Source organism: Mus musculus, chromosome 6 (genome assembly GCF_000001635.26).
Source record: "Mus musculus strain C57BL/6J chromosome 6, GRCm38.p6 C57BL/6J".
NCBI lineage: Eukaryota > Metazoa > Chordata > Mammalia > Rodentia > Muridae > Mus > Mus musculus.
The window spans coordinates 64,427,040-64,447,716 of record NC_000072.6 but is presented as its reverse complement, the minus strand read 5'-3'; the positions used below and the strand labels follow the sequence as shown (position 1 = coordinate 64,447,716).

Here is a 20,677-nt window from a genome sequence, read left to right as displayed (position 1 = left end):
GAGGGGCTTGGGGCACTGCCTTTACATGACTGAAGGAAAATCTATGGAGGGCTTCAGCCAGACATAGTAGCCTAGTGCCTAGGAATCAGGTGAACCGTCTACCATCCCCTTAGGGTAACTGGAGTTTCTAGCTCAATCAGGAACCAGGCTGCCTTTCATGGTCCTACCTGGCTGGGACCACATGATAACTCCTGTGAACTAACAACTGCATCCTGGCAACTGTGTTTCAGACATCAGTTTCTTCAGTCACTTGAAGAGCTTGTTAGTACACTCAGTGATCTCTGATTAGGGAAGACAGGTGTGTATGTGGGGTGTCTAGGAATTTGCATTTCTCATGGGTTTTGGATGGTTCTGCTGCAATACCCCGGAGTATACACTGCAAAAGATACTTACTGGTTATTATGTGTCTGGAGTAGACCAATGGAATAGAATTGAAGACCCAGAAATGAACCCACACACCTATGGTCACTTGATCTTCAACAAGGGAGCTAAAACCATCCAGTGGAAGAAAGACAGCATTTTCAACAAATGTTGCTGGCACAATTGGTTGTTATCATGTAGAAGAATGAGAATTGATCCATACCTATCTCCTAGTACTAAGGTCAAATCTAAGTGGATCAAGGAACTTCACATAAAACCAGAGACACTGAAACTTATAGAGGAGAAAGTGGGGAAAAGCCTTGAAGATATGGGCACAGGGGAAAAATTCCTGAACAGAACAGCAATGGCTTGTGCAGTAAGATCGAGAATTGACAAATGGGACCTCATGAAACTCCAAAGCTTCTGCAAGGCAAAAGACACCGTCAATAAGACAAAAAGACCACCAACAGATTGGGAAAGGATCTTTACCTATCCTAAATCAGATAGGGAACTAATATCCAACATATATAAAGAACTCAAGAAGGTGGACTTCAGAAAATCAAATAACCCCATTAAAAAATGGGGCTCAGAACTGAACAAAGAATTCTCACCTGAGGAATACCGAATGGCAGAGAAGCACCTGAAAAAATGTTCAACATCCTTAATCATCAGAGAAATGCAAATCAAAACAACCCTGAGATTCCACCTCACACCAGTCAGAATGGCTAAGATAAAAAATTCAGGTGACAGCAGATGCTGGCGAGGATGTGGAGAAAGAGGAACACTCCTCCATTGTTGGTGGGATTGCAGGCTTATACAACCACTCTGGAAATCAGTCTGGTGGTTCCTCAGAAAATTGGACATAGTACTACCGGAGGATCCAGCAATACCTCTCCTGGGCATATATCTAGAAGATGTCCCAACCAGTAAGAAGGACACATGCTCTACTATGTTCATAGCAGCCTTATTTATAATAGCCAGAAGCTGGAAAGAACCCAGATGCCCTTCAACAGAGGAATGGATACAGAAAATGTGGTACATTTACTCAGCTATTAAAAAGAATGAATTTATGAAATTCCTAGCCAAATGGATGGACCTGGAGGGCATCATCCTGAGTGAGGTAACACATTCACAAAGGAACTCACACAATATGTACTCACTGATAAGTGGATATTAGCCCAAAACCTAGGATACCCAAGATATAAGATACAATTTGCTAAACACATGAAGCTCAAAAAGAATGAAGACTGAAGTGTGGACACTATGCCCCTCCTTAGAATTGGGAACAAAACACCCATGGAAGGAGTTACAGAGACAAAGTTTGGAGCTGAGACGAAAGGATGGACCATCTAGAGACTGCCATATCCAGGGATCCACCCCATAATCAGCTTCCAAACGCTGACACCATTGCATACACTAGCAAGATTTTATCGAAAGGATCCAGATGTAGCTGTCTCTTGTGAGACTATGCCGGGGCCTAGCAAACACAAAAGTGGATGCTCACAGTCAGCTATTGGATGGATCACAGGGCTCCCAATGGAGGAGCTAGAGAAAGTACCCAAGGAGCTAAAGAGATCTGCAACCCTATAGGTGGAACAACATTATGAACTAACCAGTACCCCGGAGCTCTTGACTCTAGCTGCATATGTATCAAAAGATGGCCTAGTCGGCCATCACTGGAAAGAGAGGCCCATTGGACACGCAAACTGTATATGCCTCAGTACAGGGGAACGCCAGGGCCAAAAAAATGGGAATGGGTGTGTAGGGAAGTGGGGGGGGGGAGGGTACGGGGGACTTTTGGGATAGCATTGGAAATGTAATTGAGGAAAATATGTAGTAAAAATATTAAAAAAAAAAAGATACTTACTGTCCTAGGACAAGAGATTCTAAGTAGTGCCCTGAAGAGTAACTCTCAGAAGATAATCCATGAACAGTGTCTTCACTACCTGGGTTACTTATAAATTTAATTCTGAGTCTCCATTTCCAATTCAGTAATTTTTTTATCCTTAAATGTGAAGCTTGAGAGTAAGCATTCGGTAAGTCTTTCTGAAAGGTGATTCTGAAATGTGATTTAAAAATTTCTGAAGTATGGGGACCCCCTCAAATCATGGTGAGAATTTGAATTGGCTTTGGGAAAATGAGCCACAAGTTCTTTATTTGTGCTGGAAGACCAAATGCCATAGTGAAGACAAGCATGGGCACACTTTGCTTTATTACACATAAACTTTGCATCTTTACAATTAATTGATCTAGACTAGAACCATATTCCCTTTCAGCTCTATAATTGCAATGAATTTGAAGAATGTGGCTCATGGTCAGAGAAAATACAGTAAGAAAAACAAGTTCCTGTTAGCTAGAGATGTCAGAAAGTATGAGTTTCATTGATATGACACAGCCCCAGATAACTAGATGGACAAACAGATATACACACAGACAGATGATAGATAGATTTATAGATAGATGGTAGATAGATGGATGGATAGATAGATAGATAGATAGATAGATTAGAGATAGTGCTCAAGATAGGCTCACTCTGACTCTCAGTATCAGAAGTGTCCATCCTTGGATTTTTGGGTCTGTGTTTCTGGGCTTGAAATGATCATGAAGGGTGAAGTGTGAGAGAGCAGAAATGTTCAAGTTCTGCTAGCTCCGAGGCAGAGAGCTCCTGTTCTGTCTCCTTCTTTCCCCCATTTACTCAGTCTGGGTCTCTAGCCTATGTCTAAGTCCAGGGCATGTCTTCTCTCCTCAGGAAATCCCCTCTGTAAACGCCTTCACAGACAGACTCTGAGGAGTGCACACGATTCTCCTAGGCAATCCTCAATCCAATTAAATTGACAAGATTGCCATCGTACAATAGCGTCAATTTTGATTTTCGTTTGTTATACTCTCTAAACCTCGGTCCCCATTCTGATGTGTTCCCTTGATAGACCTAATCGATTACCAGCCTTTTCTGACTTAGAAAAATCATTAATGAATAAGGTATTTGTGGGAGATATTGAAGCTTGTTTCAGGACTGCTAGCCTTTATATGATTATCCAGCACAGTTTAATTTTCTATTGGAATACATTTGAAAGAATATTTTTCGAGTCAATATAGTACTTATTAAAATATGTATTAAAATTGAATATAATTTTATATATCTCTATCTTCACAACAATGAAAATATCTAGTCATAATAAAATAGAATTATACAGATGGTAGATCAAAATATGATAAGCAGATAAATATATAGATGTGTTTTATATATATATATATATATATGTATATATGTATGTATGATACATATATAATAGCTGATACATTGATAGATGAAAGATACATGATAGATAAATAGACACAAAGACAGTCAGAAGAAATAAGTAGTAGATTGCTAGTGGGTAGGTAGGCAGAAAATGATGAGAATAAAGAGAAATTGTAATCCTGTGCTCTGTTTATATAAATAGGAGTTTGTAGTCAAGTGTTTTTGTGCCAAAGATGATACAACAGGAAACTTTATGGTTCTTCTTAAAAATATTGCTTTAAAAATAGAATGATCATATGATATAGTAATCCCACTTCTGAACATTAATACCTATGAATTATAAGCAAGGAGTCTAATAATCGTATATCTGTGTTAATGGAAGCATCAGTCACAATACCCAAGAGGTAAAGGTTTCCCAAGTGTATACTGATAGTGAAAAGGCATGCAAAATGTGATGCATAATTTCTAGTATGAATTTTTCCCTTCACCATCATGGAGTACTTTTTTTTTCAGGCATCCATGGCAATTAATTGAACAAAACAAAATAAACAAAGATGGTTGTGATAATGGCTGTAATATTTCCTGGCAGGAGGGAGAAGAGGAACTTCAATTGAAATTCCACAATTTCTGTTCTCTTCTGCCCTTGTATGTAAGGCTTCAAGTGATTTTGGGAGATGCTAGTGCATACAGGCACAGAAGATCGGTCAGGAAGTAGGAGTGGGTGGGTTGGGGGAGGGTATGGGGGACTTTTGGAGAGGAAACTAGGAAAGGAGATAGCATTTGAAATGTAAATGAAGAAAGTAATTAAAAAAAAGAATTTAAAAGGACATCTAGAAGTTGGGGGATACAGGGCACAAATGGTATTTATTTAGTTTTCTGACTACCAGTGTTAAAAATTCAAAATGCATCTTAAAGGTCTTCCCTAGTGCAAGAGATACAAGCACACAGTTAGGACAGCCTGACATCTTCATTAGAAAATGCACATCGAGAAGAATTTCAAACTGTTGAGGCTTTTCATCATATGTCATGTTTTTAAATCCTCACCTCTGTGTTCAGTCTCAGGGATAGAAATGCAAACAGTGAATGGATTAAAGACATATTTACAGAACCATTTATTTTTGTCTATTTTTTGCAAAGTAAATGTCGTTCTGTGAAAATACTGGCTGTCAAAAGAAGCGTGTGCTGAGTGCACACTGGGACATGTGGATTTACAGCAGAACGTGACCAAACATCATTTTCTGCCTTTGCTCCTACTTCCTTGGCAGCAGAGGTACAGACATGGAAATGGCCAGGAAGATGAAACCATGGATAGAAAAGGGAAGATTATCAGAGATGAAAGATTTCTGCATTATTCATATTGGAAAATAGCTGGACTAAGTGCCACAAGGTGAAACCTTGGTTAGCCAGGGAGCTGAGGCAAGATTTCAAGTTCAAGGTTTGCCTAGGATACAGAACCTGTCATTTAAAAATACTTTTGTAAATGTAAAAGGAGAGGGCTGGAGACAGCTCAGTGGGAGAGTGCCACCCATATGGGATACCCTGGGTTCAATCCATAGTAACACAAATGAGATATTAAATTTTATAAAACTCTAATAGAAATGAACAAGGTAAACATTTGCCAACTTACAGATGGGCAAAATATTCCTTTAAAATATTCAATATCAACCCAATAGCACCACTCCTTGTTTCCATGTACCCGTCTAAAACTTTGGCAGACTGCTATTCTACTGGAGGCCATACCCAGTATTAGGAGCCTCAGTCCCCAGCAACACTCCATCCCTTGGGTTCCATACCCAAAACTCCAGCCGAAGACTTCTTTTAACTGGAAGGCACACTGAGACTCAGAACCTCATGTACCTGGAACACTGTCTTAGTCAGGGTTTCTATTCCTGCACAAACATCATGACCAAGAAGCAAGTTGGGGAGGAAAGGGTTTATTCGGCTTACACTTCCATACTGCTGTTCATCACCAAGGAAGTCAGGACTGGAACTCAAGCAGGTCAGAAAGCAGGAGCAGATGCAGAGGCCATGGAGGGATGTTCTTTACTGGCTTGCCTCCCCTGGCTTGCTCAGCCTGCTCTCTTATAAAACCCAAGACTACCAGCCCAGAGATGGTCCCACCCACAAGGGGCCTTTTCCCCTTGATCACTAATTGAGAAAATGCCTTACAGTTTGATCTCATGGAGGCATTTCCTCAACTGAAGCTCCTTTCTCTGTGATAACTCCAGCTGTGTCAAGTTGACACAAAACTAGCCAGTACAAACACCAAAAGCTATATACTAGTATCCAGAACCTCAGAGGTCATATCAGTTCCCAGAGCACCAGAAACCCAGAAGCAACTTGAGTACCCAAAAGGTCACATAAACTGCCAAAAACCCCATCAGAGACACACTAACGTTCACCAGAATCATAAGCCAGTCAGGACAGAAGACCAGAGCAAAAACAGAAAGCAAGGGGAAAAAAATCTATCCAACAAGATAAATTCACCTAAACCTATAATAATCCTAAGCCTAAATGACTGAAGGCCAGTATAAGAACATGATCAACAACACCCAGGGTGAAATGGCACGATCAGATCCCATTTCTTCTATTTTCTTCAGTCTCTGGATATTCCCATACAGACGAAGCACAAGAAGATGACTTTAAAACCAATCTTTTGAGATGATAGTGGCTCAGAAAAGCAAATTATCAAATCCCTTAAAGGAATCCAGTAAAACACAAACAAACAGGTGAAGGAAATGAATAATACTGCCTACGATCTGAAAATGGAAATAGAGGAAATAAACTATAAACTAAAGGAATCCTGGAAATGGAAAATCTAGGTAAGTGAGAAGAAACTACAGAAGCAAACATCACCAGAAGGATACAAGAGATGGAGGAGAAACTATTAGGCACAGGAGATATGACACCAGAAATTGATAGAGTGGTCAAAGAAAATGTTAAATCTAACAAAATTCCTAACACAAAACATCCAGGAAACCTGGGACACTATGAAAGTATCACACCTAAGAAATATAGAAATTTAAAGGGGAAGAATACAGAAAATATTTTGAACAAAATCATAGAAGAAAAATGTCCTAGCCTAAAGAAAGAGATGCCTATAAATGTGTAAGAAGTTTACAAAATACCAAATTGATCGGCCCCAAAAAGAAAATCCCTCCTGCAACATAATAACCAAAACACTAAATGTACAGAAGAAAGAAAAGAACATTAAAAGCTATAAGGAAAAAAGGCCAAGTAAGATATACATTACACACAAATTTTCAAGGGAGAATTTAAAAGCCAGAAGGGTCTGGATAGATGTCTTCTAGACTCTAACAGACCACAGATGCTAGCACAGACTACCATACCCAGCAAAACTTTCAATCACCATAGATGGAGAAATCAAGATATTGCATTGCAAAGTCAAATTTAATCCATATCTATCTATAAATCTAGTCCTACAGAAGGTACTAGAAGGAAAATTTCAACCCAAGGTGGTTAACTATACCAAAGAAAACACAGGCAATAAATAATTTCATGACAGCAAAACCAAAAAAAGGGACACACACACACACACACACACACACACACACACACACAAACACACGCAAAACCACCATCCACAACAACAACAAAAACTGGAATTAACAATCATTGATCATTAATATCTCTCAAAATGAATGGAGTTGAAAGATCCTGACAGAATGTAAAAGGACACAGAAGCCCTGAAGTTGGCAAGATAGATGTCAGTGTTAGCAGAACTAGGTTCACTGATTTAGAAAAATAGAGGTGCACAATGCTCTGGCCACTCCTCGAACCTGTGTGTCTGCCAATGTTCTGACCAGGTGTGTGCCCATTGCTGCACCTTCATTAGACTCTTTCCTTGTACCCCTCCCATACCCATTTCTTGAGAATAGACATTGTTTAGATCTGGAAATCCCCTACTCTCCCCCTTCTCCTTTCCCCCCTGAGGGCCTATAAAATCTGGGAACTCTTTCCCCTCGAGGTCAACTCCTCTACCCCTGCGTAGGATATGACTCATTCCCAGAGCTCTGGCTTTCCACGAATAAGGCCTCATGTGGTTTGCAACAAGCTTGGTCTATCATGAGTTCTTGGGTGTCTGCTATTGTCCTGAGGCCTGATCAAGGGGCTCCTTTCGGAGTCTTTCAGAGTCAATTCCCAAATAAAAAGACACAGGCTAATAGAATGGATGTGAATACAGGATCCATCCTTCTGCCACACACAAGAAACACCTCAACATCAAAGGTAGACATTACCTCATAGTAAAAGCTGGAAAAAGATTTTCAAGCAAAGAATTCCAAAGAGAAAGCTGGTGTAGATAATCCGATATCTAATAAAATAAACTTCTGTACTGGCTAGTTTTGTGTCAACTTGACACAGCTGGAGTTATCACAGAGAAAGGAGCTTCAGTTGGGGAAGTGCCTCCATGAGATCCAGCTGCGGGTCATTTTCTCAATTAGTGATCAAGGGGGAGAGGCCCTTGTGGATGGGACCATCTCTGGGCTGGTAGTCTTGGCTCTATAAGAGAGCAGGCTGAGCAAGCCACTGGAAGCAAGCCAGTAAGGAACATCCCTCCATGGCTTCTACATCAGCTCCTGCTTTCTGACCTGTTTGAGTTCCAGTCCTGACTGCCTTTGGTGATGAACAGCAGTGTGGAAGTGTAAGCTGAATAAACCCTTTCCTCCCCAACTTGCTTCTTGGTCATGATGTTTTGTCCAGGAATAGAAACCTGACTAAGACAAATTAGTGCCAGCATAGTGGGGTATTCCCGTGACAACCTGGCCATGTTATGGGGAGGACTGTGGAAGGACTTTGGAACTTTGGGCCAGAAGATCCATTCACTGTTAAGCTCTGTGAGCTGTTGTGTAGGAGCTTGGAAGATAATGTTGAGAACAGTGCAGAAAAATGGAGGCCTGGCTTGTGAAACTTCAGAGGGAAAATTAAAGAGTCTTTTCAGGGCCATTGCTATTTTGGATTGTGACCATTTCGTGGTTCTGGTTATCTGGGGCTGAAGAATCAGCTGTGATTAACAAGATACCAGAACTACTAAAGCAAAACCTTTGCATTACTGGGACTATTGATGCTGGTTAGCTGGAGCTAAGAAATTAGTGGTGATTAAGAAGAAACCAGCATCGTTGAGGTGACATCTTCTGGGATGTGTTTCCAGAGATAGCCAAGGTTGTACTCCTGCTGCATCCGGACTTGGTAATGTGTAAGGGTCACCCAGGTGGTACTCATTTTGAAGGCATGAAGGGGTCACTCAGAGCAGCTGAGGCTCGGCACTGTGAGAGGCCATGGAAAGCCATTGGTGAAGGTGCAGCCTCAGTTGCAATTGACGGCCCAGGACTGAAGGGGTCATGCAGTGTTTTGGAGATGCCAGTACCATGAGATGACCACGAAGAGCAGCAGCAGTGTAGTACAGGCATCTGGAGTCGAGAGGACTACATGTGTGCCACAAAGGGCCTGGCTGGAGAAGTGACCCAAGCCCTTGGAGGAGCCCAGAAGATCTTGAGTTGTATCCCAGACATTGGATGGTTGGAGATTGATTTTTGCTTTTGATTGTGACTGTGCCCTGATATTTTCCCTCTTGAAGGAAGAAACTATTTTAGTGGAGCCCACAGTTAAGAGATTTTTTAATTGTAAAAAAAGACTTTGAATTTTAAAAGAGATGGATATTTTAAAGAGATTGAAATTTTAAGAATATGTAGACTGTGGGATGTTTAAAGTTATTTAGATCTTGGGGATGAATAAGAATGTAAGGGTTGAGGCTTACTAGTGAGGTGTTTGTGTGTCAAGTTGACAAGGGTCAACTGTACTGGCTAGTTTTGTGTCAACTTGACACAGCTGGAGTTATCAAAGCGAAAGGAACTTCAGTTGGGGAAGTACCTCCATGAGATCCAGCTGTGGGTCATTTTCTCAATTAGTGATCAAGGGGGAAAGGCCCCTTGTGGATGGGACCATATCTGGGCTGGTAGTTTTGGTTCTATAAGAGAGCAGGCTGAGCAAGCCACTGGAAACAAGCCAGTCAGGAACATCCCTCCATGGCTTCTGCATCAGCTCCTGCTTTCTGACCTGTTTGAGTTCCAGTCCTGACTGCCTTTGGTGATGAACAGCAGTGTGGAAGTGTAAGCTGAATAAACTCTTTCCTCCCCAACTTGCTTCTTGGTCATGATGTTTTGTCCAGGAATAGAAACCCTGACTAAGACAACTTCCTCCCAAAATTAATTTCAAGAGATGGGGAAGGACATTTCATACTAATTAAAGGAAAAATCCACAAATATGACAAATCAGTTCTGAACATCTGTGCCTCAAATGCAAGGACACCCACATTTGTAAAGAGAACATTACTAAAGTAAAACATATAGTATGGGGAGACTTCAACACCCTACTCTCATCAATGACATCATCCAGATGGAAACAAAAAAGAAAAAATAGTTGATTTAATGAATGTTATGACTCAAATGGACCTAATAGATATATCTTCAGAACATTTCACCCAAACACAAAAGAATATACCTTCTCAGCACCTCACAGAACTTTCTCAAAAACTGGCTACATGCTCAGTAACAAAGCACATCACAATAGATACAAGAAAATTGACATAATTCTCTGTATTTTATCAGACCACCAAGGATTAAAGAGGGATTTCAACAACAGAAACAACAGGAAGGCTATACACTCATGAAAACTGTACAACTCTCTACTGAATAGTCACTGCGTCAAGGAAGAAATTAGAGACTTTCTAGATTTCAATAAAAATGAATGCCCAACATTCCCAAACATAAGCAGTGCTAAGAGGGAAGTTCACAGCACTACCTGCCTTCATAAAGAAATTGGACAAATCTTATACTAACAATTTTAAAGCACACCAGAAAACTCCAGCACCAAAAGAAAGAAACACAGCCAAGAGGAACAGTTGGGAGAATGTAATCGAACTCAGACCTGAAATCAATAAAACAGAAACAAAAGAACAATATAAACAATCAATAAAACACAGTTTTTATACTTTGAGAAAATCAAACACATTGATAAACACTTATCCACATTAACTAAAAGGCAAAGAGACTATCCAAATTTACAAAATCTGAGATGAAAAGGGGAACATAACAACAGACACTGAAGAAATTCAAAGAATCATTAGGTCATACTTCAAAAACCTGTACTCGAAAAAAATTGGAAAATCTAAAAGAAGTGAACAGATTTCTTGATAGACACCACTTCAAGCAACAACTTAAATAGACCTATATCCCTTAATGAAATTGAAGTATCCATTACACCACCCTCCAAAAAAACCCAACCTCTTCAGAGCCAGATAATTTTCATGCAGAATTTTACCAGACTTTCAAAGTAGAGCTAACATCAATACTCCTCAAACTCTTTCATAAAATAGAAGCAGAAGGAACATCATTTTATCAGGGCACCTTCACTGTGATATCAAAACCACACAAAGACTCATGTTAAGGCAGAGAATTGCAGACCAATATCCCTCATGAATATTGATGGAAAAGTACTAAATAAAACATAGGCAAACTGAATCCAAAAATACATCGAAAAGATCATCCACTATGATCCACATAGCTTCATCCCAGAAATATAGGGATGGTTCAACACAATGAAAGTCTGTCAATGTAATTTACCATATAGACAAACTGAAAGAAAAACCAGAGGACCATCTCATTAGATGCAGAAAAAGCCTTTGACAAAAATCGAACACCCCTTCATGTTAAAAGTCTTGGAGCTATCAAGGACACAAGGTACATACATAAATATAATAAAGGTAATAATATACAGCAAGCCAATAGTCAACATCAAATTAATGGACAGAAGCTCAGAGCAATTCCATTAAAATCAAGAACAAGACAAGGCTGTCCACTCTCTCCATATCTACTCAATTTATTCATTGAAGTTTTACCTAGAACAATAAGACAGCTGAAGGAGTTCAAGGGCATACAAATTGGAAAGGAAGAAGTAAAATATCACTATTTGCATATGATTTGATATCATCTATTATCTATCCTACCAGAGATCTCTTACATTGCTTGGCATCTTCAGCAAATTGGCTGAATACAAGATTAACTCAAACAAACTAGTAAAATGATAAGTAAAACTAAAGACAAATGATAAGTGGACTGAGAAGGAAATCAGGGAAACAACATCCTTTACAATAATCAGAAATAATATAAAATATCCTGGTGTTACTCTAACCAAGCAAGGGTTAAAAACTTGTGATAATACTGTGTGATAAAAACTTGAAGTCTTTGAACAAAGACATTGAAGAAGATACAAGAAGGCAGAAAGATCCCCCATGCTCATGGATCTGTAGGATTAATATAGTAATATAGTAAAAAAAAAAAAAAGATTGTAGGAACCATAAGAGTTAAGGTCACCACAACAAAACTCACAGAATCAACTAACTTGAGACACTAGGGGCTCACAGAGACTAAACCAACAACAATCAGGGAGCTTGTGCTGGACTGACTTTACATAGCTTGGTCTTCTTGTGGTAGCAATCAGTGGTAGCAGAGGCTGTCTCTAACTTTTTTTGTAAGCTTCTAGGACCCTTTTCCTCATACTGGCTTGCCTCATCTAGCCTTAATTCCACAGGAGGAGCCTTGTCTTACGGCAACTTGATATAGTATGTTTGGTTGATATCCATGCGAGGCCTGTCCTTTTCTGAAGAGAAAAGGAAAAGGAGTAAATGAGGCATAGAGAAGGTGGTGGGGAGAAATGGCAAAGAGAGGACAGAGGGCAAACTGTGGTTGGCATGCAAGAAAAATAAGAAAAGAATGTCCAATTTTGCTGAAACATTCAAAAAACAGAAAAGTGAGGTGAAATACTAATCAATTATAATTTTGACCAAATGAAAAACAAAGTAGTTGTGATACCACTTAATTATACATTTCCGGTGGGAAATGAGGGGAATAGTGTACTTGTGATTATTCACAATAGGGATTGGTATGTCTTTAGAGACCATATTACATAGCTATAAGTATGCAAATTTGAGGGCTCTTCAACTCACAGTAGTACTTTTAGGATCATGTCTATAAGATACAGATAGACTTACAGATATACAAAAATGTTCATTTTTGCAGTTTTCAAGATAATATAAACATTTAACAAGCTCATGGGCTGTTTGGAAGGTATTGCAATCGTGTATAGGTCAAATATTCCAACATGAAAGATGTTAATGATATAGAAATTTTTAAAAATGCAGGCATACCTTTCCTTGACATTTATAATGATCAAAATGTGGACGAGGGACCAGCAAGACAGCTCTGTCATTAAAAGACTTGATGCCAAGTTTGATGACCTGAGTTCATTCCCCAGAATCACATAATGGGAGGAGAAAAACCAACTCTACCAAGTGTCCTCTGACCTTCAGTCAACAATGGTGGCAGGTGACATGACTCTCCACCAACACACAAATAAACATAAGGAAAATATGACCGACTCTAGCTAAAAATGATGCACATGCACACCTTTTGTATATAATATCTGATTAAATGGACAAGAAAGTGAAAATGCTACCTGTCCCATTGTCAAAGTGGAGGATGGCTCTAGGGATAAAAAGGGATGAGCAAGGCAAACTGGTTTTAAAATTCTAGTAGAATTCTAAGTTTCATTATTCCAACAGAATTTTAAAACTTGCATGGCCCTTTCCAATCTGTAAAAGTTTTACGGTAAGAACTGATCATCGGGTATACACAGTACTTAGTGTCCAGTTAGGTCAGCACACAGTGCACACAGTGCACACATGAGAACTGTGAAGGTAAGAGTTCCCAGGGAAGTTTTCTTCTTGAATTCAAGTGTGGGTGTTAAACTGGGAATAACCACAGGCTTGTGGAGGCAGCTCCTGGAAGGAAATCATCCCTGATGCATAAGGAGAGTAAATGACTTTGAGCTCTGTGTGGCTAATGAGAAACACTTGAGTAGATAAGGCTATGTCCTGGCTTCAATATCTATTTTTTTCAGTGTGGCAATAAAGCAGTCTTAAATCCATACAGTCTGCCAAGTAGTCTTAACAAACATACAGCACCTCGTTGTTTTGATCAGGATCCCCTTCACACGTATTTCCCCCAGGGCATCAATATAAAAATGTATCTGCAGTGTGTTCTCCAGAGCCTGACATCCTGAAACTCCAGTTAAGATGCTAGTGAGTACTTAAGAAGTTTGTAACTCTAGATTTCTCCTTCTCTTTTTGAGGATGAGAGTGAAGAAGGAATTTTATTAAAAAAAAACATGAGTTTTATTAATTAAAATAAGATTTTTTTTTAAAAAAATGTATAGATTAGAAAAAAAAACACAAAATGAGAGGGATGGACTGTACATAAGTCAAATGAGTGCACCGATTCCATCTCTCCCTCTCTCTGGTGGAAGGTTCTCTTTATTTACTGTGAGATTACTGACACCGACTCCTTGCTACAAGGTTAACTCCAGGGAAGTGTTATTCCCATCTCTCTTGACTACAGTGGGTGATACAGAGAAGATCCTCTAAAATAACGGTTATCCTCCTGAAAAAGCTCAGTTACATTTCCCCAATTATATATCTTTAATACTTATGCAAAGCTCCCCAGGCAGAGCACAGAAGCACGTTACTTTGAGTATAATTAGGACGCCTCAGTACAGGTATATGTCTTGCAAGAATCCAAACTCTCCACTTTCTGTTCATTTACACAGCTGTCTCTAGTACAGCAGAACAAAGATAACCGAGGGGATCAAGATCTGCCTTCCAGGAGAGGAAACTGGTAGCTCAATTAAGAACAAGCATAGCCCAAGACATTAATGAGATCTCTTCAAGGTTATGGATTGTGAGGATTGGTTTTACAACGATGCAGGCTTCTCTTCGAGACAGTTCCTGCGGGTATGGATTTCTGTCAAAGATACGACAGAAGAACTTTACTCTTTTGTGGACCATTGACCTAGTCTATCTCTGAGGGCATATTTTTTTCTCCCTGCACAAATTAGAAACCATTGACAGAGAAAAGCAGACAGCTATATAAGCTATGTGAGGACAGTTTCTGGAAAAAGAATCTACACTCAGTTTTCATATCTTTTGTCCTGGATTTCAAGAGCCTATGGTGAGAACTTCAGCAGGTGAGGAGGTTGTTATGTGGTGGCTGGTTTTGCTTTTTAATAAACTTCAAACCTTACAAACTGAACTCAAATACATGTTATTATTTCTACCTATCCTGCGATTAGTCAATTTCAACTGCCTTTGCTTTTGTGAAAGAAATCTACAAACCCGTCTCATCTTCACCAGGTTCCTGTTCCCTACCCTTCCAGAAAGGGCCGAGGACACACGAGAAGCTGAGTGACTCTCTTCTCTTGATTCCCTTTCTCTATCAGCTCAGTCTCAGGAAATAGATAGACATTGCTTTCTATTTCTCCTACTGTTTTTTTTTATTAGATATTTTCTTCCTTTACATTTCAAATGCTATCCAGAAAGTCCCCCATAACCTTCCCCACCCTGCTCCCCAACCCACCCGCTCCCGCTTCCTGGCCCTGGCATTCCCCTGTACTGGGGCATATAATCTATTGGATGGAACACAGGGCCCCCAATGGAGGAGCTAGAGAAAGTACCCAAGGAGCTGAAGGGGTTTGCAACCCTTCAGGAGGAACAATAATATGAGCTAACCAGTAACCCTAGAGCTTGTGTCTCTAGCTGCATATGTAGCAGAAGATGGCCTAGTCGGCCATTATTGGGAGGAGAGGCCCTTGGTCTGTTTTTAAAATCTATACTATAATTTTAAGTTAAAAGAGGAAGTAGAAAACAATACAGTTTCGTAGCTACTAATTCCTCACATATCTATTCTTTTATTAATCTCCCGAACTATCTTAAAAGATAGGTTTACATTTCTGCTCATATTATTTATTGAAGCTTTACATAGATCCTATTATTTCATCACTATTACTTATTTAATTTTAGGTTTTTTGAGATAGGATCTTGTTATGTGTCCTTGGCTGTTCTAGAACTCACAATCCTCTTGGTTCAGCCTCTGAAATGCTGGAATTACAGAAGAGAGACAACACGAGTGGCTTTATTTTTATTCTTATTCTTATTGATTGATTGATTGATTGATTGATTGGGTTTTTCGAGACAGGGTTTCTCTGTATAGCCCTGGCTGTCCTGGAACTCACTCTGTAGACCAGGCTGGCCCCGAACTCAGAAATTTGCCTGCCTCTGCCTCCCAAGTGCTGGGATTAAAGGCGTGCACCACCATGCCTGGCGAAGTAGGAATTCTTATCATCATAGCAAAACTCTCAAAGCCCACTAAAATGTGCTTATATTTGTAGAAGCTGTTTAAAAAAATCAAGCTCTACTTAAATCCACAATGGCAGGACTTCTCAGCTTGCATTTCTTTCTTCTACCTGGATTATTTTTGTAATGAGTAAAGTGAGATATTCAGGGGAAAAAAAAGACCTGTAGCATTCCTCTTTAACCTTCACAGTAACACCATATTAAAAATCTCATGGTATCTATTGCTATTTAAATCATGATTTATATCTCTTGTGTCTTCCTCACCTGACTCCAGCTACTGAGCCAGGTGACCTTTTCTTTGATGCTAAACTAATCTTTCTTTTCTACCTAGGGGACTGGTACAGATCTTGTACTTAGCAAATATTTGAAAATGGATATATTAATGCATGAGTGAATACATGTTTGTTTTAAAGTACTTTATTGATACTTTATGTCTGATGAAAGAAAATGAACTATCTCCAGGCAGCTTTCCCTCTTTAAACATAATAAAATTAAAATATAAGCATTTATATTTATACTCATATTCAAAAATAGTATTTGTTTTTCAGCAGTGTGAAGTAATACTAAAGGACTAATGAGGCCCTCTTCTACACATAGCACACACTCTTGCATGAAAGAACTTCTCCCAATATGTAAGGTTCATTTTTGATGGTAGATGGTAGTTGAAGAAAAATTATTTTTTCAAGCCATTTAGTAGAGTTATCCAAATGCTCAAATTACCTTCCATTCTATGAGCACCTACATAACTGACCACAAACATCAATCCTTTTTTCCTTGCCCCAATATACATACTTAACCACATACTGGTCCACTCTCTACTCCCACCTTTTTATTTACGATGCCATGTTATTCTTCCAGGAGTCAATGATTCTTTTGAGGAAGACAAAAAAGTCCTATTTTCCATCTACACTTAGCCTTTAGAAGGTCATGTACTTTCTTCCTCAGCAGCCTCCGCTAACATGCTTAGAATGTTCACTTTATTATAAGGATTGTTAATATTTATAGAGAAGATTACATGGTCAGCATTAATTCTCAAGGCAATGATTATTTAGGTTGATTCCCAAAGCTGAGAGCCATATTGAAACCAGAGGCTGAGAAACCAGAATAGCAAACCATTCTTCCAGCAGAGCTGTTTGCCTTCCCAGCAGAAAGCTCAGACACAGGCTCAGAACTCTTCTGATATGGAAGCTCACAGAGAAAAGTGAACATTACTGCTGCTGTTGTTGATATTCAATCATTTGTTAGTTACTTTGTTCATTCCATGGTCACCTATTGAATACCAACTACAGTTAGTTACTGGTCGTAATTTTAAGAAAAAAAAAAAAAACCCTACCCACTTCTAACATAGAGACTGCTGGGAATGTAAATTGCTTATGTATTTTTGTAAATAAATTACATCTAGAATGAAGAATAGCTTTTAATTTTTTTCCTTTTACAAATGTGCAAAGACCTTCACAAGCCCTTTAAACATATCTACTTCTAAATGGTGATTGTAGAAAAATAATCAGATAAAGACTTTTCACTTTGGAAAACAGAGACAGTCATTCACAGGAACCTTATTTGTTGACAAGATTAGTTTTCCTAATAGCTTTAGATAATCACAAGTAAGATAAAGTTTAGTATAAAAACAAATGCTGTATAGAAAGCTCCCTGAGTTATTTAAATGAATTGGATAACATGAATGATATTTGGAATGGGATTTGGGAAAACTTACTTAGTTTTCATGTTTATAAGTTCTTAATCCTTTTTGAACAAAAGAACAGCACCAGATTTTAGTTTTGGATTTCCAAGGGAAAGTGATTGGTGAGACATCACAAGGGACCTGGAGTTTCCTTTATGAGAATGCTGAGTTGTTCAGAGACCTTTCTTAAAAGAATAAAAATGTAATTTAACTGAAAAATTCAATGTCTGAGTACAATAAAGAAGGAGGAAATAAATCTCAACTTAGCCATGACCACATTGAAGAGAAAACTGATGAAGACTATTGATGAAGAGCACAGTACCTTTTGAATGCCTGCTTGGGACTCCAAAACATTGTTTTCTGACCCATTGCTTCGGTTGATCATCCTCCACATCTGGGAATACATGCTGTCTCTCTCGAAAGGATTCAGCCCCTTCATGCGGACATGCTGATATACTGCCGAGTCCAAGACTGTGCCATAAGGGATATCTGTTTGCTTGGACAGATCCTGAAGAGACCTTGATTAGGGGAGAAAAGGGAGACATAAAAGAGAGTGCTGACTATTGTCAAGTATAAATAAAACTGAAGGAACAAAAGGGCTATTTATCCAAAGCTAGATACCATCCAAGTTTTCTTAACTTACGGTTTCTTACTATTGAAATATAATGGCTAAGGAGGACTGCCTCTAAGTTCTACATAGCAAGTTACCAAGAGACAACATCATTAGCAAAGTGAAGGTGAAGTTTCAGTACTAATGCTTTCCTTGTGTTTGGAGGCTTCATGGGGGAAAACTCAGCTATCTCATCAAAGTAGTGGCAAATTAGCAGTGACAAATTTAGTTGTTCATACATCTCCCTTGGTGACAAGGGTTTAATGCTTTTATAGCATAATTGTGTTTTACATAAACAGCATGCTTTCAAGTCAACTAAATGCTTAAAACCTATTATTTATTATAGTCATTACTGTGTGGATAATATATAATGACAAGCAAGTGACATACATTATTCCCATTAGAATGCCTTACATTCAGAACTATTTCACCAAGTTCCAGATGAGATGGGTTCAGAGAACAAATGAACCGTGTGACACACTCAGTGAGGAACAGAGCAAGGATTCAAATACAGAGCAGGAATCCCTGAAGGTCAGGGTTTCCACATCAGGATGCTGATGCTTCTAAGTATCCTTTGCTCTCCTTTACCTATGGTATGTGCATGTGTGTGTGTGTGTGTGTGTGTGTGTGTGTTTATTTTGTGTGTTTGTGTGTATGTGTGTATGCCTGTGTGTGTTTGCATGTTTTGTATCAGTATGTGCAGGAACAGAAAGGGAGAGAAAGAAGAAAACTAGGAAAGGAAGAAGAAAAAGAGGGTGGTTAGAGGGAGGGAATAGAAAGACAGAGAAAAGACTGCTTTTGTTAAATTCAGAGAGGACACATTTCACAATGAATGAATTTTTAGTTTTTATGATATTACTCTAAAATTTCAAAACAGTCTTTGATCCAGAAATATACTTTCTTTGTCTAAGGTTATATGTTTAGTTTCCTTAAATTTGGGTTGTTGTTGTTTGTTTGTTTGTTTGTTTGTAAAAGAAAAATCTATTTGGGATTCCCAAGACAGCTAGTAGAATAGAAGCTAAGTAAATTCAGTGACTGATTATAGTTTGGAAACTAAATGCAACAGGAATATTTCATCACTCCATCTGCTGCTTCTCCAAGTCCTAGGTTTGACTTATGCAACACTCAAACTATCTTTACCCTTGTTCCTTCCCTTTTGTTGTATCTTCCTAATACAGTGAAACAGCCAACTCTCTCACCCCTGTAAACATCTTAACTCTCCAGCAGGGGCTGGCTTCTCAGATTCCAACTTGGGGTGAGACAGTTGGCTGGCCAGTCCTGGGTACACCTCAATATACAGGTTGCTTTAGTTGAACAGTCATGGATTTGGTCATTCCTTCTCACAGTTCTCATGTTTAATAGAATGAATCCCTCTACCATTGGATTAAACAATGCTCTCTATATTGAGAAGACTGCAAGAAAATAGCTTCCACCATCATAGTAGCATGTCTTCCCAGGCAAATGGGAATAAAAGATTCCTACCATAAAAATCTACAAAGGTGACTGGAAGAGATTTCATAGAAGGGGTTCCCAGCAACTGCTGCCATGGTCATTATCAGTCCACAATAGGAAGGATAAAGCTGCATGTTTGAAACTTAACAAACTCTAAATAGAACTTTGGGTACCACACAGCTACCAACACTCTAAGAAAACAGCAACTTGGAGCAAGTGGACAGTTTGTGGGGTGGTTATCTACAGCCCACAGAACAAAGTCAGGAAACACTAATCACAAGTGGAGCTGGAAACCCACATAAGAGTAATGGGGCCCTGTCAAATGAATGAAAGCATAGTCTAGGGACCAGCAGTGGATCAGTCAAAGAGAGGAATTAAACAGTCAGGCTACTGGACCCCCATTTGTTTACATTTCCACCCAGCTGTTCTTGTCCAGTACACATCAAAAGTCAACAAAACTCCAGGCAAAAATCTTTTCCTTTCAAAAATACCTCTGAGTACTTATGATTACAATTTACCTATCAAAAGGTAAAACACTTTGCATTAGATGGCAGAAAAAGAAATGAACTTTATGTTGAAAAGAAGAAAAAGGACTCTAAGCGAAAGAAACCAGGAAACAATCAAGTGTTGCTACATTAACATATGATGAAATAGACTTCAAACCAATTCTTATTGGGAGAGATAAAGAGCATTGCTTCATATTCATTGAAAGGGACAGATCCACCAGAAAAATTATACTTCTATATATATATGTACCAATAGGGGCCCATTCAACTTCTTAAAGCAAACACCACAAGATTAAAAATCATAGATTAACCCAAACAAAATAATAGCAAATAATTTCTATATTTCACTCTCAGCATTTGAAAGATCAACTGTGAATGAAGAAACACTGGAATTAAATAGCATCATAGATCAAATGGACCTAAAAGACATCTATAGACTATTTCACCAAAATGACAAAGAATGCACATTCTCTTCAGCACCCCATGGGATCTTCTTTAAAATACATCATGTACTAGTAAATGCCAACAAACAGGAAAACTGAAACGGTCATCTGTATTCTGATCA

General features: G+C 38.9%; 1 protein-coding gene across 2 annotated transcripts in view; it reads right to left on the bottom strand.

The window, feature by feature from the left end:
* The window catches only part of Grid2 (glutamate receptor, ionotropic, delta 2), a 1,448,316-nt gene that overhangs the window by 256,605 nt on the left and 1,171,034 nt on the right, over positions 1 to 20,677 (bottom strand). For both annotated transcript variants that reach the window (NM_001370966.1, NM_008167.3), the window contains exon 13: positions 17,867 to 18,062. In NM_001370966.1, the coding sequence (NP_001357895.1) occupies positions 17,867 to 18,062 (196 nt within the window). The remainder of the gene's footprint in view (positions 1 to 17,866; positions 18,063 to 20,677) is intronic.